A 26,177-nucleotide genomic window follows, 5' to 3' on the forward strand; every position below is an offset into this window, starting at 1 on the left:
TACTACATAAACTGAGCCATCTTAATCTCGATCCTAACGTCTTTCAATGGATTAAATCTTTCCTTCTAAACCGTTGGCAATTTATGCATGCTAATAACACTAATTCACCGATTGCTAACGTGCTATCTGGTGTTCCACAGGGATCGGTCCTTGGGCCACTCCTATTTTTAATCTATATTAATGACCTTCCTTCTGCCATATCTTCTAACATTCACCTTTTTGGTGACGATTGTGTAATATTTCGGGAAATAAATAACGTCAACGATACTGATACTCTCCAGTCAGACCTTAATTTGGTGTCAAACTGGTGCACTACATGGAATATGAAGTTAAACACTAATAAATGTAAAGCTTTGCGTGTTTCCCGGACATCTAACGCTCTTCCTTCATAGTATCTTGATGGCACTCCTCTTGATTGGGTAAAAACATATAAGTATTTAGGAATTCATATCACTCAAAACTTAACATGGTCTATTCATATTGACTACGTGATTAATAACGCTAACCGCATGTTAGGATACTTACGTCGCAAATTCTCTACCGCTCCCTCATCCCTTAAACTTCTACTCTATAAAACACTCATACGTCCTAAACTAAAATACGCAGCATCAATATGGGACCCTATGCATGAAAACCTCACATATTCCTTGGTAGTCCAAAATAATTCCGTTCGCTTCATTCTTTCAATTTACAACCATACGGCAAGCATCACAGCCATGAAATCTAACGTCTCACTCCCACCGTTACAATCTCGCCGAAAAATTGGTCGCATAACGCTATTTCACAAGCTATATCATCACGTTGCGCTTCACAACTATTTCATGCCACCCCCCGAATACATTTCACATCGCATCGATCACCACCACAAGGTTGGCATCCCAACATGCCACACCAAATCATCTTTTCAGTCTTATCTTCCCCGCACATCTGTGGAATGGAACCGCCTTCCCCGGATATTGCAGCCATTCCTGATAATAAATCTTTCATGACGCTGTAGCTAATATTGTTTATTTTGAAGAAAGTTGATTGTGTGTTTTATCTGCTTTCACTGTATTGTATACATTGTTTCTATACTATTTACGTTTTCTGGATGTTGTTATTTGTTTTATTCTGGAGAAAATTTGTTTTGTAATACCTATTTTCACTGTATTCTATTTCATTGTTGTTTATCCTAAACCCACTCCCCTCTGCAATGCCTTTGGCCCTGAGGGTACAATAAATAAATAAATAAATAAATAAATAAATAAATAAATAAATAAATAAATAAGTAAATAAATAAATAAATAATTCAAGCCCAGATTGAAATGACTAGACTGGAGTGAACTAATTACAAGCAGCACGAAGCTAATTACATTGCTTGCACCATTCAGGTTAGCCTGAGCATATAAGTTTTAATCGCCTGATGGTGTTCTAAGCGGACATGTGTAATAGTTTGTGCGTTATAGGTGCTCCTCTTTAAACGAAATCCCTTTGAAGCATGTCATAATAAGTTTATTATTTCCCACGATGTTATGTGCGACCAGACAATCATGTTCTGCTCATTTGGTGGGCTTGCAGGCATGAATTACAAGAAAGTCTCTTTCGTCGATGGAATCCCCGGACTTGCGTTTCTTGAAGTCTCCAATGACGTCCTGCGTAAATTGCCTCAACTCGGCCTTTTCAGCATCATTTACCAGCTCGTACACCGGGTTGAGAAAGGTGAAGAAGTCTGGAAAGAAGAGAACATAAAACTAGGTTCGCAGCCGCCTATTTTCGTGGTTTGCTCACTTCCTGGCTAAGTCCGAGAAAGCAGGTGTTGTTAAAGATGGTGGTTTTATGTTACAGCTGACAGAATTAAAATGAAAGGAGCATAGGCACTCTACACGAACGAATTTCGAATGTTTTATACCTAAGACCCGCACAAATTACGGCTGTCAAATGTGGTGCTACACTCTCGCTCATTTATTAGGCAATCCAAATAGTGCATAGCTAAACAATGCCAACTCTGCCAAGTTCTCGTGATTTCTTGCAATGTTTTTCTCTGGGAGAGCTCTCGTACTGTTTTAGTGACATTCATGTGTAACTCTGCCAAGGCTCTGTGGGGTACGTCGACCTCTCGAAGCCTTCCCACTGGCTTTTTGCCGGCGCACCCAACATCTTCATGATGATGTTAAATAAGCATTATCCAATTCAATTCAAATCAAATATTCAGTTCAAATCAAATATGACTCAGAGCTACACCACGCAGCCTAAAGAAGCATACTAAGCCAAAATACAGGCGAAAGTAGACTTTCGTGTTTAAATTCTGCTGTTTGGTTTACTAGGTGTGTCGCGGTTCCTCAGGCTATGTTATTCGGCGTATATTACGCCCATGAAAAGTCTTCCTGGCGTGATCTCCCAAGAGCGCATGTTTACCTTTTAATGACCTTTACTTTCTCATTTCTCTATTTGTGCTTACACCACTTCGGCAGCCTACAATTTTCGATATGGCCGCACTCGCATGGCCAGATTTGATTAGCCCTTCAGCTTTGCTGGGTACTATGCAGAAGTATAGATCGCGCATTGCCTTCCATGAGAGCCAAACAGGCAGCCCCGATAAGTACTATACGAAAGTCGGAAAACGGAAGGTTAAAATGTAGGCTTTCAGTGTCTTTAGAAAAATAGCACCCTAATTGAGAAATTTCATTGCCCTTACTAGATAGACGTCCCTCACCACACAAGGCGAAGGCTACATTAGAGAAAGTATAATCGAATAGGAAGATTTTTATGAGAAGGTTACCAAATTTCCGTCTTCCGGCTGCTTCTGGTATTTTAAAGCCAATTTTAACCGCATTTAAGCAAAACAGAACTTTCCAGAATGAGCACCGGTCACGCATAGATCCAGTATGAAAGAGAACGCATCATCCACATTGAACCGATGACAGCGCGAGCGAAACGCGTACTTTTCCCTTCGTTGTAAGTAGCCGTCCTCTGGACAAATAGTTCCGGTGACCCATTACAAATTCAGTGAAGTAACAACACAATTCGCTCTTGTGTGCACACTGTATGTTGCCACTCATATTGGAGGCATACCTGTGCCGCAGCTCTCGTCATCATCATCAGTAAACTACAACAACTCTGGAAAAATCATTTTTGAACGAGAAAGAGGTTATGAATGTAATTTCTTCCATGTATTGCGAGACATTCAATATATCCGCAGATCTGCCGTCGGCAGTCCCGCTTGTTTTTGCTATTAAAGATTTTGCGGTCGTCAAAGCCGTTCCCCATTGGTCTCTATGGCAGTCTTGACTACTCCATGCGGGCGATGGAAAAACTAAAAAAAAATTTCCTACAGGTCGGAAGAATATATACCATCACCTTCAATAATTACTTAACACTATCTTACAATTCTCCAATATTAGAAAATTTTCCAAGAAAGTTGGACATGACGTCCGCGGCTGGACAAAGGCTTCTCTCGTCGAGCCCCGGTTAACCGTGCCCAGCGCCAGCTGCAGTCGGCGTTTTTACGAAAGCGTTCTATTCTCGTTTGCCCGCCTGACTCTGTGCCGCTTCCTGCTATGCTTGAATCCTTTTGTTTGGTGCAGATCTACCTGCAGGCAATAATCATATTGCCGACTGGCAACACCCGGCTCGCTTGTCGTGTGGTCATCAGCCGCGCTTTTAATGCGTGAAGCATCAGTGGTACCATGACGGCAACAATCGACCGTCGAGTGAGGCCTCGCAGAGAGTGGAGAGGAGGGAAGAACGCTCGCAAGAGAGGGAGTGGAGGCAGCCGGAGGGGCGGATGCTTAACATGGCGGTACAGGAGAGGTCATGTACCAGCGAAAAGACAGCGTGCGTGGCATCACCAAACGGGAAGTGACGTCATCCAACCGGAAGTGGTCTGACGTGTCATCGTCTGTGACGTGTTGTCAAGGTGACGCTGAGTAAACGTTAAGTCGTACTGTCGAGGAGGTGCTTGTGCTATCGCAAACAAGGTTGGACATTGCCTAGGCGTCCGCAAAGTTTAAAGGGTTCCTGGATAAATGAACCTCCCGTCTGCCATGAAATCTCGTCATGCTCACGCTTTCCCCTTGGACTGAAGCGCCGGGTGCCACAAAACTTTTTCATGTGACGACGGCACAGAGGATTCCTGCAGGTACGCCGCCTCCTGTCTATACAGATCGGTTCGCGAGTCTCTGCAGGCATGCGCGGAAGGTATCGGTTTCGACCGTTGTTTTTTGTTTTTTGAGGACAAATTTTGTGCAACAACGCGGCTCCGACCGCTGCCGCTTCTTTTCTCTTACTGTGCAGCACTGATCGTCCTGGCAAAGCAGAATGTTTAATGGATTTTCCCAACTCACCTAGAGCCCTTTCCTTGTCCAGTCCCATTTTGGCGACAGTGTGCACCACTTCGCAAGCAAGCGGTGTCAAGTTCGTAGCACGCACGAGATCTGCCAGGTGAGATCGCAAAGAGCCGGTGTCCTTTAGTACTCTGGTCTCAGGAATTACTCGCTTCAGTATCTGTTGGGCACAAAGTAAAAATCCACATACTAGGACATAAATACGCATCACAACTTTTGGCAGAGTAACTGTGTGACGTTTGTAGAAAGAACATTCCTTTTTGTTGTAAAGAATGTAGAATCTGATGGGAAAAACTACAAGCGAGTAGTTTGAGCCCACCTGAAGCGCTTGTACAGGCTGCTGAACAGGGCTCAAGTTGTTAGGGGGAGAAGTTTGTTAAACAGATTGAAAGAGAGAGAGTGCTATGCAAGGTAGACTGCTCAAAGCCTGAAGAAAGTCTATAGCGGCGAATAATTGACTGAACAACTTTTATTTCCATCAGAAAAGACGTTTGTCTCCGCCCCCAGCACGCAGGCCTGGGAGACGGGCAGTTGCGCGTCCGCAGTTAGAGGCTGGCTGGCAGTCCTTGACTGGTAGCGGCCTCTTCCGCCAGATGGATGGTAAGGCGCTGGAGGTCAGGGTCCGGATTTCTTAGCAGGGTCTCCCAGGCTTCTCTACTATCCATATTTTTGTCCGCCGCCGCGAAAATTTGGGCACCCTCAAATTCTGTACAAAATCATGGTGCGTAAAATCACGCAAACAGGAGTAACAGAAGGAAGCTTATGCAGGCACAGCAGTGCACAAAAGACGGGGACAGAGAAGGCAGACGAGCGCTGAACTTCCTTTATTGTGAACATTTCCACACTTACATGCATGCCAATCGAGCTTTGGTCATCGTATACGCGTGCGCAAATAGGCGAGTTCTTTCTCGGAGAGGGCAATTGAGGCGGAGCTTACGCAGGCCTCCCCCAGACTACATATCAGTTATGATTTTATGATTTCATGTGTGGTGCAATCTTCGCTTCTCTTGGTAACAGCACAATGACTTGCCAGAAGATCTTCAATATCTTTTCCCTAACGCGCATTTTTTACTTTGATGGCGTGCTCTGTAGTTCAAGCATCTCCGAGTCTGACCAACGCAGATTTTTTCGCAACTCATGGGAATTTGATAAACTACGCCTTCTGCTCATTCAATGAAAAGCCGCCTGTGCTTCTTGCCACCGTCATGTTGCTGGGTTTCCTCCGGATCAATCATTCTGCAGAGCTCTGACAGCTTGTTGGGTAGGTGACGCGACTTTCACGTAGTAGCGCTGGGCCACATTTTTCACGCTCTATGACAGTGTATGGATATAAGGTATAGCATCTACCTTCTGCCTACAGTGTGCGTGGGCGTCACACGTTGGCAACTCAGTGCACAACTTCTCGAGGAGGCCCTCAGTGACTGGAACAAGCAAATAATGAGGCAATCCGGAACTCTGCTAGCAGTCTTTCGGCTTGATGGTTGAACGCTTCTAAGACAAGATGTGGGCAAGTTTTACTGAGAGCGCTCTTGAAGCAAAAAGTGGTAATAACTCGTTTAACTACTAGCTTTGAGTAGGCGGAGTTGAAAGGCAGAAGTGGTTTGTTGGCGCGCGGTTCATATCAGCAGCAAACACCATCACATTTGAAACAAGATCGATTGCCTAAAAATCTAATTTGGCCATTGACTGGTAGTTCGTGAGGCACGTCATGGGGTTCATCAGCATTTAAAACGCAGCCAACAGCTTCCTATTTTCTCTTTCAATCGCATGCGCGTCACAATTTCAAACGACTAAAAAATCATCCAGAAAGCGGGAGCCTTTAAAAACATACTTCTTCACGAAGGAATCGGAAAGGAGACGGTTTAAATGAGCAATAATAAGTCACTAAGAACTGGGGCGATGCAGGACACTGCTTTTGCAAGTGCGCTGTCCCTTGAAACTGTTTATACGTTTACTGTCGATAAAAGGTTAAAAGGTCTGAAACCCCACTGAATGGAACACCAGCTGTTTTTGAAATACAATGGAATGCTCGACCCTCTCGAGAAGGAGGCTGTGAGGTAAGGAATGAAATAGGTCCTTAATATCAATGTGGTCCTTAATGTGGTCATCGTATACGCGTGCGCAAATAGGTGAGTTCTTTCTCGGGGAGGGCAACAGAGGCGGAGCTTACGCAGGCCTCTCCCAGACTACATATCAGTTCTGATTCTATGATTTCACGTGTGGTGCAATCTTTACTTCTCTTGACCGCAGCGTAACCGCAGCACCACTCCGCCAGGAATGGTGTGAGGACTGCCAGGGATATATGTATGTAAAGCAGAGAAATACCAATTCTGAAAATATGGGAATTAACCCATTTACGCTACCGCACCATACCCTTAAAGGTGCACTAAAGAGCAATCTGAAGTCGTATTTTTACCTCGGGAACTCTATCTACACGTTCCGGGCATTCTTAGAAACTTCGAATTATTTTCCTGTGCGTTCGATTGCCCTAATTAAATCGGATTAAACGTCCCCCCCCCCTCCCTTTTTTTTTTAAACTGAACGAGGTAGGTAGGAGGAGTCCACCAACGCGCCAGCCAGTCCCGTGGCGGTTTGCCGCTCTGCCATCGGCGGTGTGATACGTAAATCCGAGTCCCCGTGTATTCTTATTTCCGTGGGCCTAATTTGCGGCTATATTGTCTGTGACTGAAGTTGTTTATTCAGAGAAACCTAAAAAATAAAAAAATAAAAGCGAAAGCGAAGCCGCCGCTAGACTGGATGAATGGCACTCCAAGCATTGGTTGACTCCGCCTACCTACCGCGTTGGGTTCAAAAAAAGGCGGGAGCCGGGACGTTTAATCCCACTTAATTAGGGCAATCGGCCGCACAGGACAATAATTCGAAGTTTCTAAGAATGCCCGGAACGTGTAGATAGAGTTCCCGCGGCAAAAAGACGAGTTAAGATTCCTCTTTAGTGCACCTTTAAGGTGAAGCTTAAGTACCCCCTCCAATCTTTAAACTTGATGATCATGCCTGTGCAGTGTGTAGTATATCTGTAAAAAAATTGAGTACATTTTACAAGAATGTGTCCGTATTCATCCAAATTTTGACATAGGCGCAGCCACTAACCTCAAGGCGCTAAGGCTGAGAGTTAGAAAAAGTAACATGAACGACCACGGTAGACATTAGTCAAAAACTATTGGAGAAACGGCGGCTTAAAAGCAGCAGAATGACCTAAATATAAAAGTTCAATGTTCAAAATTGTTCTGCGTAGGAGTCAATAAAATGTGTAATTAAAAAGAAGAGAGCATTTCTCGGTAGTACCTTTAAGTTTGACAGATAAAAAAAACTCTCACGACGGTTACCACTGCGTGGCAGGTGATTCGGCGTCAGCTGTTGAAGCATTTTAATTTCGCGATATACCGAGAGAAATAATTTGAGAGCAGCACGCATATATGTACAGTCATAGACTATTCTTGTTTTTCAGGCATACTCGCTCTTCAAGTAGCCCTCCTCTCCATGATGGCCATGAAGGAAGCCTTGTGATCTTAGTAGTATCAGATCTGTTAAGGGTGTTGAACCAATGTCTGATTCGGAAAGATGAGGCGCATGTATTTTCAGGAGGCCACCACAGCAGTAGGAGGAGTTACGAGTGAGAGGAACAACGCTGTCATATGTGACATCACTGGGTTCGGATCACTCAGCCTGGTGCAGTGTCATGGCGAGTTCCAAGGACTTCATGAGTGGCGTCAGTTCAACTTCCTCCTTTCTCAGTCCCTGTGGTTACCATCCTACGGTGACACCGACTACTGCTACTTGTACGACGCTAAGCACAGGGAACGGACCATTAACAGCTGTAGCTGTCAAAAGCAGTGAACATGGTGACGCTCGCCGCCGCCCCATTTCAAAGGCGACGCTCCTAAAATTAATCCATCCTGATGGTAAGGGGCTGTAATTTTTGCTCTATATATTCTTCAGACTAGTCCAACCCTGAAATATCTTGAAGCTTAAACTTTTTATAAACAGATTTCACTTACCTTTAAGCTATGTCGACTTTGGATCCGACTATCTCTGGGTCACTACCCCGCTTTCAAGTCACCAATCTTCCAAACGTTGCATTTAAGTCAAGTAGCGCTGCCTAGCAGCAAATACCAGAAATTGTACGTAAACGAATGACGCCCCCTGGTTGTGCGCACGATGTAATGCGACAAGCCTTTAAATACGTTCCCTGGAGCGAAAAACAAAACCGTTTGTTAGTAGCGCTCATGTGTGTCATGTCGTCGTTCTCTCGCCTTGTGTTCGTCTTTTTTAGCGCTAACCTATTTCAAAGGAATGTCTAACGAACTAGCCTAGCACCAAGTTTTGATAAAGAATCAGAAGTCAAAAGCACTCATTCCCACCGCTCCTAGGGTGCAATGTATTAGCGCTGCAGTTTGTGAATATGTTCGATTGCAGTTAGAATCACTTGATCAAAATAAATTTTCTTAAGTTCCCCTCCCTTTTTTTACACCTACAGTTAAGAGCGCACCAAACATTCACCGTCTCCCTCGGATCTGTGTTCACTTTACGGGAGAACACCTTAGAGGTGCAACCTTGTGTTAACACACACGGCAGCAAAGAGCTGTGAGACGAACCGAGGAACGAAACCGGGAGTTTGAACACTGCAACCGTGAGAGATGAAAATGCGTCATTTCTTGTGAACTTACGTCTGCGTACTTGGCCCATCTGGGCGAATCTAGCATGGCTTCGAAAACGTCCTGCACGATGAGGTTCGTGGTGAACACGAGGAAGCACTCCCCGCCAGGTGCGAGCAGTGCCTCGATGTTCCGCATTGCATGCCGCTGATCTCCCACCCACTGCAGCGCCAGGAATGAGTGAACTCTCTGGAAGTTGCCCTGCTCCCTCACAAACCGGGCAACGTCCTCGTCCGCCAGGAGGTCCAGGTACAGGTAGTCGATGCGAGGATGAGAGCGGTGCTCGCGGGCGAAGGTGAGCATGCTCTTAGAGATGTCCACTGCTACGAGTCTCTTGCACCAGGACGGCAGCCGAGGCAGCAGATATCTCAGGGTGAAGCTGCAAAATCAAAGTGCTCTCACAATGGCATCTGCAACCGGTTCACTTCACCGGATTGCGAAAAGGCTTAAGCGGAAAAATCCGTAGTTTGATCTTCTTATCGCTTCTTTTTGACACCACTGGGAGAACGTGATGCAGTGGCAGCAGTTCACTCGGCTTCGTTAAATGTTTACAGCGAGAGCTGCATGGGCAACGCTTGAAGAAATCACGTCGTCGTCGTCCGTACTCTCCCTCTCGCCGCTCTCTCTCACAGCGCCTGTCACTCTGGACGTCCGCCTTGCAAGGACCGTGTATGACCACGCGTGACCACGCTTACCCTGTACACCTACCACCGCAGTCCCCATGACTAGTTACTGCATCCGTCTCTCTCCAATCGTCATAGAAAAAGGCATTCGCTACTGTTTATTCGTTCCTCAAATGCGAGTGTCGCAGCATAAACCCGACATTCCACACCTCTACTCAGAGTTTCAACAGTCAGACCGGCATCAGCGTTCCCCACCACCCCAGCTGTGGCTGAAATTCAATTTCTACAGGGGTTAATACCCTGTATGCTCTTTTGCCCATTACCATGGTCTTTATCTTAGAAAAGAAGAGAGAAGGTTTTGACTACCAGCCTTTTTGTTTCAAATCCACGTTTGGGCGCTGCCAGAATTAAGACGTACAGCCCCCTTTTTTATTTCGCACCGAACGCGGACCACAGTTTGATGCAACTAAACCCTTCAATGGCGCCATGGAAAACGCCGTCCACATCCGAATCAGTGGCTCCATCTGTAGTGTGAAACCCCTTTAAATGTTTTGCAGCTGTTTTTGACATCGCTACTAAGTCGCAAAATTGCCTTAGATGGGCTAGTTGGTTTACGAGGTCCAAGCGAGGCCACTTAAACGTATTCTTAACGAAGATGAAGGAAAGACAGACAGCAAGATGACCCGCGAAGACGGGCCATGGAGGGCTTAAGGCAATGAGGTGAGGCGCCAAACGATCTAGCTCGCGAGCTAACAAACCGAGTGCACCCTTATCCGTACCTCAGCTTTCTGCCACCAAACTGTGGTATACAGCTAATAATCCTAGGACTGAGCCGAAGCAAACGTCTCCCTGCATAAATTAAACTCAGCACACAAGAAGCCACATTCTGGAGGCGAACACAAAGGAACACTTTCCCTAACCTCTACTTGTACAGCCTCATCCACCCTTCCAGCCACCTCACCAGTACTTGGGGCGGCGGTAAGCTCACGGTATTTCACATTTCGTGAAGTTGCGTGAGAAAATCACCCACATAATTGTATCACACACATTATACGAGCAGTGGAAGGCAGCCCTGACCTGCAATTGTCTGCAGGACAAACACCAGACCATCCGATGGGTCCACAACTCAGCGCAATCCATCGGAGTCCATCAGAGCCCGCATGATTCGTCCAACATTTAAAAACCTATAAAATTTTAAATATATCTCTGCTGTCGGAGAAAATGTGGACAAATGACTCAAAGCGCCGTCCTTAGCTGTATCTGAGAAAGAGAAACTGCTGCTTGACATGTGTGGAGAGGCCTTAGAGGCAAGGAGGATATACTGGCTTTACCGAAATTATCCGCATCACTGTTCCGTATTTTTTTTCGTTCGGTCCATTATACACGTATCACAAGCCGGAAAACGGCTGCATGTATTGATCCAGCAGTGTGTTGTGTATCTACCTTTACCCAGAAATATGAACCCCGAGCTACACAGCGTCAGTCGCGAGTGCCGAGCTGACGATTACACCAAAAACTCCGCAAACAAACCCGACATACTCTACGTGGACGCGGCTCAACACACCCTGCTAGGTTATTATACCGATGTCGCTGCCTACGAGGATGGCACCATCGGGGCCGCAGCCATCCTCCACGCCAACAACCCTGCGGACGCTGAGGGCGCGGCCATCGCCTTGGCGCTCATAAACACTACTCAGGATCCCAACATCACTGAAACCTGCACCACTGAAACCCGACGCATTCTCGCATCAGGACACATGCTTACCCAGGAGATAACTCTCACGTGGGTTCCTTGGCATGCATCGATCCCCGGTAATCAGCGCGTTCATGCGCTGGCTCGAGAACTATCCCTCCGGGCCCCGGAAGATCGGACACCCAAACCCGTGTAGGAAACCTCGCAGGCTATACTCACATACCACTAAATCATCGCTCATTAAAAAGACAGCGGCTTCACCCTCTGACCACCTCACCATGTTCTAGATTCAAAACACTCTGCGGTATGTCGGCAGCTGCAGACAAACTGCTACATATCACCTTACCTCCTTCATCGCTACCACCCTACCTTGGCCCTCTCACTTTGCTCAACATGTGGGACGGCCAAGACCACCTTCATGCACTACCTGTGGCAATGCCTCCCACCCATGGCAGTTCCCACCCATACACAACCCGTCCCCTTTCTCGTGGGAGGCTGCTATGTGAACTGCTAAACCAGCTGGCCAAACATGGCTGGTGGATAGAGCTCTTCGTGAAACCCAGGCCCGTGGACCCTTGGACAAGAAGGGGCCCACCCTTGAGGACCCTTTGTTCTTTTCTTAAAATAAGTCTTTCCTCCTCCTCCTCCTCCTCCTCGTCATGTCTGTCTTCATCTAGAATACGGTATGGTATAAGAGATCTGACGGGCTCTGATCTATGAGAATGGGCTATGAGAATCTTTGTAGAGGAAGGCTCTCGAATAAGTTTAACCCCCCTGAATTATTTAACTTGCACTGACATCGCACAGAAAACGAGTATCTCTTGCCTTTCCCTCGATTGGAACGTGGCTGCCGCGTGCCCGTACTCAGCAGCCGAGCTCTCTTTTTCACTGAGACACCGCGGCGGTGCTCTTCAAGAATACGTTAAAGCAGGCTTCCCAGTGCAAGAGTATTGAATCACACGTGGTATTCATGAATCTTGGTACCTTTGTCATCATGTTCCTCCTCCTGATACTTCTATATTATTTTTAAAAGGAAAACGATAGCCCTCCAAGTTTATGTTCGCTATGTCTCCATCCCCCCTCGGGTTCCTTTCTACTGGCCTTTAGCTTTTCACAGTTTTGTAGGTAAACCTTAGCTGCCATCATGCCTGGACTAGGCCCAAACTCCCCATTCTTTTCACTTGACACCCTCCTCGCTTTCATCAGGCCTGTCTCCTCCCAGCGAAGGCACTACACAAACTCCGCCAATGATCGACACTTTGCCCAGAGGAAGATAAGTCCTCTTGTCGAAAAGCTGGCAAGCGCCCGGAAATTGTTCGCTCTCTTGTTCACTTTGTGAGCGCCAAGAAACCATCTGCCTGCCCTCTCTCGGCCAAGGTTTAAAATTAAGAGACATAATTAACGCGGAGTGGATCAGGGAACAAAATCGAGTCATTTACCTATATTCTAGCCAAAGGAAAAAAAGAAGAAATGGACGTGGGCAGGTTATGCAATACGAAGGCAAGGTAACCGATGATCTTTAAGGGCAACCAAGTGGAATCTGATAGGTTCAGGTTCTGCAGGGGGCAGAAAGTAACATGGGCGGATAGGATTAAGGAAGTTTTCTAGGATAAGGTGGCCGCGGCTGGCACAGGACGGGGTTAATTGTAGGGGTATGGGGGAGGGAGGCCTTCGCCCTGCAGTAGACCTAGCTTAGCAGGCAATGATAATGGCGACGACTTCTATCATCGCAGCGGCGCCAGCAGAGTGCACGCGACGCACAAGCAACCCTACCTTCCCGGCCCACAGCCGATGTCGAGGAACTGCCTTCTGTCTTTCTCGCCACCATGACCTTGTGCTTTGTCGGTTTCAAGGTCGGTGATATCCAGGAACGCCGGTAGAAAGGCGTCTAAGATGGCTGCGATGGAGGGTTCTGCGGGTTCGACAGCAGCATCATACAGCTCCACGCACTTTCCCAGGCTGTAGATATCTGTCAGGCAGCTGGCAGCAGCGGCATCCCCGCGGCTTTCTGGCGCTGAGCTGCTCATGCTGGGGATAAAGCGCGGTGAAAAACCTGGTTATATTCACCTTGCATTTAAATCGCAGATCTCGACATAGTGACATAAAAGAACCCGCGGACTCTTTCAAGCGGCTCTTACTATGCTTATTACGCTCTTATTATACTTATAAGCTACCTAGATTTCTTTGTGGCCCTGCTTTATTTTGAATTTCTTCTTGTTAGTCGATACCTGCACTAGTTATTTTTTTTCTCTTTCGAACAAGTGTCCTCATCACATATTTCCTGATTCTTTACATTTACTTGTTTTTGCAATGTTGTGCCGGTGCTACCGCATTAGTTTCTGTGTCGATAGCACTTTTTATGCATTATGTATATTTATGTACTGCACCCTCTCTTCTATAGAAAACCCTCCAACGAGGGCCTTTAGGAGTATATTGATTAAAAAATAAGTAAACAAACAAATAAATAATTAATTATAAATAACTGACATCATCCGGTTAAATATACTTCGTAGGTCCGCTTTTTGATATTAAAATGAGGCCTAGAAGTTCAAATCATCTCGCGGGTGTTCAGGCACGTTCACCATCATCAGCCTGACTACCTCCACTGCAGGGCGAGCGCCTTTCCCATGTCTCACCAATTAACCCTGTCCTGCATTTACCCTGTCACCAGTTGACCTGTTAACCCCGTCACCAATTAACCCTGTGACTCAGCGAGGCAATATCATCAGCGAATTGCAGATTATTAACTCTTATCCAGAACTGTTCCCAATTTAGGCCTCGGAATACCTCCTGTAAACAGGCAGTGAATAGCACTGGTGAGATCGTGTCTCCTTGCCTGACGCCCTTCCTTATTGAAATTTTATTGCCGACTTTATGGAGGACTACGGTAGCTGTGCAGTTGCTATAGGTATCTTCCAGTATTTTCACATAAGGCTCTTCTACACCTTGATTCCGCAATACCTCTATGACAGCTGAGGTTTCCACTGAGTCGAATGCTTTGTCGTAATCAATGAATGGGTTGGTTATGTTCTGCGCATTTCTCTATCACCTGGTTAATAGTGTGAATATGATCCATTGTTGTATATCCTTTACGAAAGCCTGCCTGATGACCTGGTTGAATAAAGTGTAAGGTTGCCATGACTCTATTAGTGATTACCTTAGTAAATACCTTGTAGGGAACGGACAGTAAGCTGATAGGTCTGTGATTTTTCTTGTTCTTGGCGTCTCCTTTTTCATGAATTAAGATAATGTTGGCATTATTCCAAGCTTCTGGCACGGCCGAGGTCATAAGGCATTGCGTATACAGGATGGCTAGTTTTTTAGCACAATTTACCTTCCGTCCTTCAACAGACCTGCTGTTACCTGACCTTCACCAGCTGCTTTTCCCTTTTACATTGATCCTAAGGCTTTCTTTACTTCCTATTTCGTTACCAGCGGCATGACTCCTTGCTCTGCGCTACTGTCTCTCTCATTAGCGCTCTGATTACATTCACTACTGTACAGATTTGTGTAGAACTCTTCGGCTACTTTAACCATGTTATCTATATTGGCAATAACATTGCCTTCCTTGTCTCTCAACGCATACATATAATTTTTACCAATTTTTTCTCTTCACCGCTTTCTGGCTACCTCCGTTCTTTAGAGCATGCTCGATCCTATCCATAATGAACTTCCTTATGTTGGCTACCCCCGCCCCCTTGCGCTTATTTATTAATTTGGATAGCTCTGCTAGGTTTATCATGTCTGCACGGTTAGACGCCCTCATGCTTTGGCGTTTCTGAATCACATCTTTCGTCTCCTGAGACTGAGATAGCTTGCCGGTATCCTGTCGAACCGTCCTACCGCCTACTTCCACTGCGCACTCCGCAATGTTAGCTGTCAGATTCGGATTATCGTTTGTTGTATGGACATTAAGATCGTCTTCCTCAGTTAAGGCTGAACATCTGTTCTGCAGCGATATCCTGAATTCCTCTATTTTCCCTCTCATCGCCAGGGACTTACGTGTCCGAAATCCCTTCGTCACTAAAGTTATTTCTCTCTCTCTCAAGAAACAAGCGGCCATCATTATAGTAGAGATGCAGTTGTAGGAGCACGATGATGCTCCTTTATATCAGCAAGACACCGATTGACACGCCTCTGCGCCTTTTTATCGTTCACTGGCATCTAGACATACCTATTCGTGCTGACTGAAGTCCTGAATAGGGAATAGATTATGGGGCATCAATCGGGTTGGCGCGGAGGAAATGGGATAGCATTTTTCTTTTTAACTTGCAAAATTCTCCAAGTCTTATTCTTTCCAGTCTTCTGTCCATTGTCCTTAACTCCCGAATATTCTTATTCTATTGTGATTAAATTTTAATTCTGATTCTATTCCAATCAAGACTACACAACTACGCGAAATATTTAACACTGATAGATAACGGCGAGCCCTTATACCGCTACCCACGCAGTGGCGCAGCGGTCATGCGATGCGCCGGTCGTGCAAAAGGGTTTCTGTAGTGATGGTTACACTACGCCAGCCACTCCGCAAGGTCAGCGTGCTGCGCGCTGAGCCGTGGTACCACCGCTCCGCCAGTTGTGCGCATGCGCGGAGTCACGTCATAGCCCGCAGATGGTGTGCGCGGCGCGCACCTCGCCGCTGTGCTGACGGCGAACTAGACGCCGCCCGCCTCGTCAGTTGTGCGCATGCGCGGAGTGATGTCAGAGCACGCCCCTGGTGTGCGCGCAGCTCGCCTACATTACGCTAGCATTTCGAGGCTTCAGCGTGGCGGCGCCCTGGCCACCGCGGCACCTACCGGCGGCGCGGCGCGCCGGCAAAATCGAGTGTGGGGGGGGGGGGGGGGGGGGGGGGGGGGGGGAGTGGAGGAGGAGAGAGTGAATCCACGTCCAGGGACGAAGATGAAGAAGGAACGCCCAGCGAAACGCAGGGGCGAAAGACTGACAGCAATTCGACTGAGTGAGTTCCACTTACCCAGCTGTAGCTATCGCGTTTAACCAGGTTTAACCAGAGCTAAATTTACCACAGCCATTTTTTTCACACACCGATGGGGCTTGCGAGACCCAGGTTGCTCTCCCTGAGCAAAGAAAAGCTCCCACTCATGCCTCATTTTTAGACTGATAGTTCTTGGGGAAGCCGCATATTTTTTGCACACAGGCCTGCTGTTCTCCGAGTGATTTTCTTTCTACGCCACGGATTATACAGCTCGTTCGGTTTAAAAGCCATCGCCGGACAGGAAGGCCTCCGCCAGGAAGGCCTCCGAAACGTGACGGAAATATTCCCAGAAGCTTAAAGTGAATCAAGAAATTCGCCGACCCTGGGGTCTAAACCCAGGCCCCTTGCGTGCCAGGCGGGCACGCAACGCATGTTCCACAAAGGGTCGTTGGTTCAAGCCTGTTAGAGGGGCATCAAGTGAACGCGTTGTGGTTTCTATCACGATAAAGTGTGTTGGGAATGTGTACTGATGCTATATTTGTATCGGAAATGACACACGTGCCATGCCTGGTGCTCGTCCAGATTAGATACGCTCCTTCTATGCCATACCCCTTTCGGCTATAAAAGCACTGTACGTCCAGCAATAAACAGCTTTTGTTCGCTGGCCACCTCAAATGATACAATATTAATTAGAAAAAAAAGAATAAAAAGGCAGTTAAGTGTCATTTCCATGTTTTTCTCGGTCATTCTTCACCGCGCGTCTAATTGCTCTCCCCTACAAATGGAAGGAAGCAGATGGTTGGCAGGTAGCTAGCGCAGAGAGGCAATCCCTCTGTGGATTCACACACACGCCGATTGTCTGTTTCCGCCTTCATGACCCTCCTGATACTTTCGCATTAAGAGAGCCCCATTATATCGCTTCATATCGTCAGTGACATGCGGAAGAACACGGAGTAGGGTAGGTTCTGTTTTCGGGCGAAACGGCTCTCTGCTCGGTATAGATGGCGTGACCATATGCTGGCCGCATAGTGCAGACACACGAGAAATAGTTATGCGCCCATCCCAATTTCATCTTAGGGCACACAAAGAATCAGCAAATCGGCAGCAGGTGGGAAAGAATGCTCTCCAGTAGACCGCAGTTGATGTTTTTGGCTCCTATTTGAGGTCTTTATTGAAACTGAAAATTGGCTTTTGGGGAATGGAAATGACGCAGTATTTGTCTCACATATCAGCAGACACCTGCACCGCGCCGTAATGGAAGGGATAAAGGAGGGAGTGAAGGAAGAAAGTAGTGCCGCAATGGATGGCTCTGGAATAATTTCGACCACCCGGGGATCTTGAATGTGAACTGACATCGCGTTTCGCCTCCATCGAAAACCGGGTCTTCATTTTCAAAACTAAAATCAGCCTCTATGGCGTTATCGTGGGGCTTACGGTTACTACTTCCATTAGAAAAGTTGTCCTGAGGCTCGGCCAAAAAATCGGCAGAGACGAGGTAGTTACGGAGACGGAGCGGATATTTAAGTTTACCCTGCTCACTAAAAAAAAATCTACGCACCAGGCTCATCAGCACCACACCAAAAATCCACTGCTCCGTAGCAAAGTTCAAAAATTACTTCAGAAGCTGTATGTTCACTCCTTAGACTACATAAATTAATTTGGAACCGGTAGGAAAGTGCGCTGGTAGCTTGGAAATAGCGCGTGATATCTATCGGTCATCGGTGACACAAGCCTATTGACCGAGGTGAAGTCTTTGGCTTTTTCTGATACCGTTCAAAGTTTCTATGAGCACGTAGAATCGACAATGAATAAAGTAAAATCACAGTACACTGTACTGATGGGCGACTTCAATGCGAAGGTGGGCAAGAAGCAGGCTGACGACCACGCGGTAGGTGACTATGGGATAGGCTCTAGAAATCGCACGGGAGAGTTATTAGTCGAATTCGCGGGTAGAAATAATTTACGGATCACGAATACCTTCTTCCGCAAACGAGAAAACAGGTAGTGGATCTGGAAGAGCCCTAATGGTGAGACTTAAAATGAAATCGACTTCATACTATGCGCTAAAGCTGGCATCATTCAGGATGTGGCCGTCCTCGGAAAGGTGCGGTGTAACGACCACAGAATGGTAAGGTCTCGAATTAGCTTAGACGTGAAGAGGGAACGGAAGAAGCTAGTGAAGAGGAAATTCATTAACGAGTTAGCCGTAAGAGGGAAAGCACAGGAGTTTAGGATAGCGCTGCAAAACAGATATTCGGCTTTAACTGAGGAAGACGATCTTGATGTTCATACAATGCACGAGAATCTGACATCAATAATTACGGAGGGCGCAGTAGAAGTAGGCGGTAGGACAGTTCGACAGGATACCGGAAAGCTATCTCAGGTGACGAAAGATCTGATTAAGAAACGCCAAAGCATGAGGGCGTCTAACCCTACCGACAGAATAGAACTAACAGAGCTATCAAAGTTAATAAATAAGCGCAAGGTAGCCGACATAAGGAAGTTTAATATGGAGAGAATCGAGCATGCTATAAAGAACGGAGGTAGCCTAAAAGCAGTGAAGAGGAAACTAGGCATAAGTAAAAACCAGATGTATGCATTAAGAGAGAAGCAGGGCAATGTCATGAGCAATATGGATAAGATAGTTAACGTAGCCGAAGAGTTCTACACAGACCTGTAGAGTAGCCAATGTAATCAGAGCATTAATGAGAAAGACAGCAGTGCACAGCAATGCGTCATCCCGCCAGTAACGAAAGGTGAAGTAAAGAAAGCCTTAGATGCAATGAAAAGGGGAAAAGCAGCTGGGGAGGATCAGGTAACAGCAGATTTGTTGAAGGATGGAGGGGACATCGTGCTAGAAAAACTAGCCACCCTGTATACGCAATGCCTTATGACCTCGACTGTACCAGAAGCTTGGAAGAATGCAAACATCATCTTAATTCATAAGAAGGGAGACGCGAAGGACTTGAAAAATTACAGGCCGATCAGCTTACTATCCGTTGCCTGCAAAGTATTTACTAAGGTAATCGTTAATAAAGTCAGGGCAACGTTAGACTTTAATCAACCAAATGATCAGGCAGGCTTTCGTAAAGGATATTCCACAATAGATCATATTCACACTATCAATCAGGTGATAGAGAAATGCACAGAATATAACCAACCTCTATATATAGCTTTCATTGATTACGAGAAAGCTTTCGACTCAGTGGAAACCTCAGCAGTCATACAGGCATTGCGTAATCAGGTGGTAGAAGAGTCTTATGTCAAAATACTGGAAGATATACGTAGCAACTGCACAACTACTATAGTCCTCCATAAAGTCAGCAATAAAATTCCAATCATGAAGGGCGTCAGGCAAGGAGACACGATCTTGCCAGTGCTGTTCAACGCATGTTTACAGGAGGTATTCCGAGGCCTGAATTGGGAACAGTTGGGAATAAGAATAAATGGAGAATACATAAATAATCTGCGATTCGCTGATGACATTGCCTTGCTGAGTCACTCAGGAGGTGAACTGCAAATCATGATCAATGAGTTATAATCTGCGATTCGCTGATGACATTGCCTTGCTGAGTCACTCAGGAGGTGAACTGCAAATCATGATCAATGATTTAGACAGGCAGAGCAAAACGATGGGTCTAAGATTTAACATGCAGAAAACCAAGGTAATGTTCAACAGCCTAGCAAGGGAACAACAGTTCTCAATTGGCAGCGAGAGCCTGGAAGTTGTGACGGGATACGTCTACTTAGGGCAGGTAGTGACAGCTGATCCGGATCATGAGAGGGAGATAACTAGAAGGATAATAATAGGGTGGAGCGCATATGGCAAGTTCTCGCAGATCATGAGTGGCAGTTTACCAATTTCCCTCAAGAGAAAAGTGTACAACAGCTTTATCTTACCGGTACTCACCTGCGGGGCAGAAACACGGAGGCTAATGAAAAGAGTTCAGCTTAAGTTAAGGCCAACGCAGCGAGCCATTGAAAGAAAAATGATAGGTGTAACGTTAAGAGACCGGAAGCGGGCAGAGTGGGTGAGAGAACAAACACGGGTTAATGACATCCTAGTCGAAATCAAGAGAAATAAATGGGCTTGGGCAGGACATGTAACGCGAAGGCAAGATAACCGCTGGTCCTTAAGGGTAACGGAGTGGATGCCAAGAGAAAGTAAGCGTAGCAGGGGGCGGCAGAAGGTTAGGTGGGCGGATGAGATTAAGAAGTTTGCAGGCAAAGGGTGTATGCAGCTGGCAAAGGACAGGGTTAATTAAAGAGACATGGGAGAGGCCTTTGCCCTGCAGTGGGTGTAGTAAGGCTGCTGCTGCTGCTGCTGCTGCTGCTGCTGCTGCTGCTGCTGCTGCTGCTGCTGCTGATGATGATATAAAGGCCCCGCCCACTCACTTTTCAGGCAATGCTTACATGAGGGCCGAAGCTTCAATTGTATTTAAAGTTTTCTGTTAAGAGGGTTCACCAGTGGCAGTGTCCATAGGAAATACATGGGAACTTTCAGAAGCTGTAGCCTGTCTAAAAATGGCTCGATTTTCATGAGGTCTGTTGGAGCGTTTTCTTCTTTAATGAATAAAGGAAATGTTGCAGACAGATATTATTTTTAAGTTTCATTTTTTTTTTTACAAATCAGAGGTAAATATCTAGAAAAATTTGCATTTTTAGATATGTCGGTCTTTCATGTCATCTCGTGAAAAAACTGAGCCAAATATCCAAATTTCGTCCGCAACATTTCCTCCCTTTTTCTTTCTTGATTGCCAAGCCGCAATTTTCATTGATATCGAGAGTAGTATTTGCGTTTTACAGGCTCTGAAATTTGTGTATGTATTTTCTGCGGGGATTTGAAATTCGCGTCAAATTTAACTAGCGCGACGTGGCTTCATCTGACGTCAGAATATTTTGTCGCTACTGCACTCTACCACCAGCCTCTTGGTTGTCTGTGTTCGTGCGCGCAGGTTTTCACTCAGAACTTGGACGGACCTAGACGGACCTGAGCTCTTTCATTCCTTTCTTCTTGCTTGGGCTGTATTCGGAAAGGATCTCTGCGTTTATTTTTTGCTCGAGCTCTTGACGCGGAAAGGAAGTGGAATGCAAGGCCACACCCAAAGGTGCCCCCCGCTCCTCCTTTTCCCTCCCGGCAGCCACACAATAAGGCATTGTTAGTGCCAAAACACAGGATGGGGGCTCCCTATTCAGGACAGTGTGGGAAAATAGCATTGTTCCTTGCCCAGCGCAAGGGCGCAGTGACCCAGGTGTCGATACAAGTCAAGAATGAAGCTGCAAATATTTCTCATAGGAGGGCCTCGAGCCAATAGCGGCCGGAGGATACATGAACCCACACACCAGGTTGTTTGAAAACCGGTACTGGTAAGAGTCGACGGGTCGGGTCCAGTCAATTCCGCCGCAGGGGTAGGTGACTCAACTCGACCCTGAACCGATGTGGTTGTAAACGCTGTTGGGTCGAAAAGTAGGGTTACTGAGAGGGAAGGGGATAAATGCGAACTTGCTTTCCACGTGCCCCGTCGCACCTCCGATACAGCGATGGCGTGCCTCAATCTTGGAGGCTGCTACTGCTTGCTCGACGCTTGGTGTCGCTACAGCTGAACCGGTCTCGAATAGCTAAAATCGAGTTCATGTAAACACACCATGGTTGAGTTGGATTGACCATGCTCAACCCGACCCCCGAATCGACCCGATGCTATCGGGTTCATGTAAACAGGACTAATGGCGTAGACTGATTGTCATGACGTAGCGATTAACCTCCTTTCACTGAGGCACGTCCCAATCACCTGCGATTTCACGCTATACTCGCGGACAACTATGTATGCCAGTGCAACGGGGGAGAAAGAACCGTCTCCTTCCTTTTTGTGCTCAGCCCTTGCTGCACTGCAACTGCGGCGTCATTAGAACCGGTCGAAGCCAACGTTCGGCTTTGGCTTCAAGCTAGGGGAACGAGAATGTGTCGGATCGGCATCGAAACATCGGTTCTCTAACGAATCTTTGGTCGAGTGTCGCTCTTTTTCCCCAATTATCCTCCCGACCAGGCATATCTCTGCTAGAATGTTCGCGTTATCAGTGCAGGTGCTGCCCACTGGACTTGAGGTAAGTGTGGGTGCACCTTATATGCAGAAAGGAGCTCGCGGATTTCCGAGCCCCCTACTCCAGAATAGACATCTGCGTGGTGTAAATAACGTGATGTCAAACGTTCATTGCCTGGCTGGCAAAATCATCCAGTTTTGCTTCTGAACCGGTTTCGCACGTGTCAAGCGTTCCCCAACCGTCTTTATTCTCCGAATCAGATACGCCTCGGTATGCGCCAAACTTAGTCGCACCTCTTGCACTAGCTTCCAAAAGTCGCATATTTCAACCAGAAAAAACGCTCGGAAGGGGCGCTATATAAATACATATATAAACTATATAATACATAGAAGTGTATAAAGTATAAAAAATAGAAAAAGTTAAAAAAGCAGGGCGCATAATGAGACTTTCCCGGAAACCATAGTAGGTGTGGAATCTTCGTTTTCAAACACGTGACGTCATCTTTTCTTGCATTAAACTGCAATTTTTATTATTTTAAAAAATAACGGACTAATAGCAACTTCGTCCAGAACAGTTGAAATTCGCGTGTGCAATGGCGAAATTTGCGCTCAGTCACCACGAATAGCAACAGGACGATCTCAGTGCTTTTTCAAAACATACATCTCACCCTTTTACCCAAGTCTGATTTGTTCAGTGGTGAAATTATAAGCAGTGAATACATGAAACGAAGTATTTCCGCAGTAATTTAGTTACTGAAGTGACTATCGCCCATAAATGAACTGAAGAATTCGGCGACGCCGATAGCAACAAACGTGCTTGGTGGTCATCGAAGAGGAACCTTCAAGATAAGGCGCTAAGAACAACAACCCAGAATAATGTCGAAATAGTTGCGCCTGGCTGCAATCCTTCCAGATAACGCTGATCGCATCTCGCATAACAAAGTGATATTCCCGCGCGCCAACGGTTTTGAACTCGAACAAACAAGTAGTACAACAGTTTCGCGGCATTACTCCTGTCAAAGAAGCTTCGGCCGGATGCTTAAACAAAAAGTAAGGTCAACAGCAGCAAAGACAATGGAAAATAAACACTGACAGCGTAAACAATGAGAGCGCAAAAAGCTTTTCACTGATGCCGTGCCGTCGAATCGGCGTCCACACTCGTACACGTTCACCAGGCTTGTATTGCGTGTGCGACGGAGGAATACGCGGGATACGGAATAGCCGGCCAAACTGCAGAAGGGGAGGTGTTCCCAAGGTGTGTCAAAAGATGACTCATACTCATGTGTTCTGGCTAGGCTAAACCAACACTGTTTCTAACTACAGGCTGTATACCCCACCCTATCATTGTAAATGTATTTTCGCAGAAAAGATGCGAGGGAGCTTACGGGGACCCAAACCGGAAAACGTACTTGTTGTGGCAGCTGAGTGGTGGGTTAGTGGAAAAAGGTTCATTCTGTGACCACCACCCCTTGAGACGGGTTATTCCTTTGTGCTTCCGTCTCCCTGCTTTGGCAGGATATACACAGAAATTTCTCGGCCCTACTGTTTGTTCGCCGAAGAACTAATACTTTCGTGCCGCGGTCGAGGAGATGTGGCGGTAGAATTTACACACCTGGAGGGGTAAAAGAAGTTCCCTCCTTTTTGTGGTACTTAAGAGCTGCCATCTATTGACAGAAAAAGTTCAAATCTGAGTTGCCTCGTAGCTTGTGAGCCCTCTTAATGTGTGAAGCTTCACACAATGATTGGGCATATTGTGCACATTTTTTACCCTGAATATGGGCACGTATGCCATTCCTTGTCGGTTGATTGAAGTCGAAACGTGCTGTGGTCTTGACAGCAATTATCGTAATCAGTTGCTTCTCGGCACAAAGAATCTCGGCAGGAGCACGCTTGCTCTAGTTTTGTTCTATAGCACTTCCTTTCTGATAAAAGCCCCTCGGCCGAATGGGGACAGAATTAAAGCGTCCATTTATGGCACTGAAAGAAAAACGCGACAATCATCCAATATGCCTTTCGCAGAGACATAAATGACTGTCCAGTTTCCGAATACACATAGTGCGAGTCCTGTGAACCTCCACACGCCTAATAAAAGCTGCTCACCTTGGAGAGAGACGCCTGTTCGAAGCCCACGAACCTCTGCTTAGTCGGCGTGGCGGTTCCTTCAGCTCTTGGCACAGCGCTTAAACCTGCTTTCACGATCGCGCGGCAAGAGTGCAGCTTACAGCAAATTTCGTTCCGTGCAAGTGATTTTCGTGGCAGCGGATGCGACAGCTGTGCCTGTTTTTAAGCGGCGCCGTCACGCGCCCAACAGGGTTTCGGGTCGCTGCTCGGAATCTCACCGAGTGGTGACGACGACCTCACGGCCGTTACTTCGATGCCACACTTCAGCGTGTGCCGGATGTGTTTCACATGCCTGCTGCCGCAACGCGACCAGCGAAATAATGGAACGCTCGTTCCCGCAGCCGCGTCCAGCCTATACTCGGTCATTTGAGGATGAAAGTGCGGAAAGGAACAAAACGCGAGAGCCTAAATAAAGAAACAAAAAAGGTTCAGTTGCTGTTAAGGACAACGCAGCAAATGTGGAAAGAAAAATGATAGGTGTAACGTTAAGAGACCGAAAGCGGGAAGAGAGGGTGAGGGAACAAACGCGTGTTAATGACGTCCTAGTCGAGATCAAGAGGAAGAAATTGGCTTTGGCAGGGCATGTAATACGAAGGCGAGATAACCGCTGCTCGTTAAGGGTGGATTGCAAGACAAGGCACGCTTGGCAGGGGGCGGCAGAAAGTTGTGGGCGGATGAGATTAGGAAGTTTGCAGGCAAAGGGTGGATGCAGCTGGCAAAGGACAGGGTTGATTGGAGTGACATGGCAGAGGCCTTTGCCCTGCAGTGGGTGTAATCAGGATGATGATGATGACTGGTAATAATAGCGGCAGTAGGTGAATGGGGAAAACAGTTGAAAGAGCAACAGTTCTGAGGGCGCACTTCAAATCGTGAGCTTCTTAGGCGAAGCGAGTTGCCTCTTCTGACACAAAGGGACCGAACATGTCGATTCAGTTGATTCAAATTTCTCTCTTAGCTACTTATAAATGCTCAAATTCTCTTGAAAAATGTTTTAGCTCAAACAGGTACAGCCCACGAGAAAGGCGACACACAAACACACACGCACACACGCACGCACTCACGCACGCACGCACGCACGCGCGCACACACACACACACACACACACACACACACACACACACACACACACACACACACACACACACACACACACACACACACACACACACACACACACACACACACACACACACACACACACACACACACACACACACACACACACACACACACACACACACACACACACACACACACACACACACACACACACACACACACACACACACACACACACACACACACACACTCTCTCTCTCTCTCTCTCTCTCTCTCTCTCTCTCTCCCTATCCCTCTCTTGTTGTTTGTGTCTGTTTGCACTAAAACCCTTTACTTGATCGATACGCACCAGCTCGCGGAAAAAACTTCTAAATCTTATAAGCGGAAGGTACAATATTGATACAGCGCGCATTTTAACTTCTTCTGCGGGTTGTGCAATATGACGACACTCGCTGACAGCATCACTAACTTAAGAAAAGGTTTGCTTGAGGTATTCGTTTTTCCATAGAAGTATTTGTGAATGGAATAATCTTACTAACGACATTCCAAAGCGAGGTTCATTGTCCTCATTCGAGTCGCGTATGTCTGGCTGTAGTCAGTGGTATCATTCTGTGTTCACATCCCTGCCTTTTGCATATTGAGGCGCATTTGACGCACGCTTGACTTGAACGTGTCGAGCGACCTCAGTTATGTACCCCGTTTGGCGTTGGAAACA

General features: G+C 46.7%; 1 protein-coding gene across 1 annotated transcript; it reads right to left on the reverse strand.

The window, feature by feature from the left end:
• Positions 1 to 1,484: 1,484 nt before the first annotated feature.
• LOC144100448 (trans-aconitate 2-methyltransferase-like) lies at positions 1,485 to 24,605 on the reverse strand. Its single transcript, XM_077633402.1, has 5 exons — positions 24,383 to 24,605; positions 13,085 to 13,339; positions 9,008 to 9,374; positions 4,323 to 4,482; positions 1,485 to 1,708 (listed from the first exon to the last, which is right to left on the reverse strand). The coding sequence occupies exons 2-5, from the start codon at positions 13,336 to 13,338 to the stop codon at positions 1,539 to 1,541; spliced, it is 951 nt and encodes a 316-aa protein (XP_077489528.1). The 5' UTR covers position 13,339; positions 24,383 to 24,605; the 3' UTR covers positions 1,485 to 1,538.
• Positions 24,606 to 26,177: the final 1,572 nt, after the last annotated feature.

Source organism: Amblyomma americanum, chromosome 8 (genome assembly GCF_052857255.1).
Source record: "Amblyomma americanum isolate KBUSLIRL-KWMA chromosome 8, ASM5285725v1, whole genome shotgun sequence".
NCBI lineage: Eukaryota > Metazoa > Arthropoda > Arachnida > Ixodida > Ixodidae > Amblyomma > Amblyomma americanum.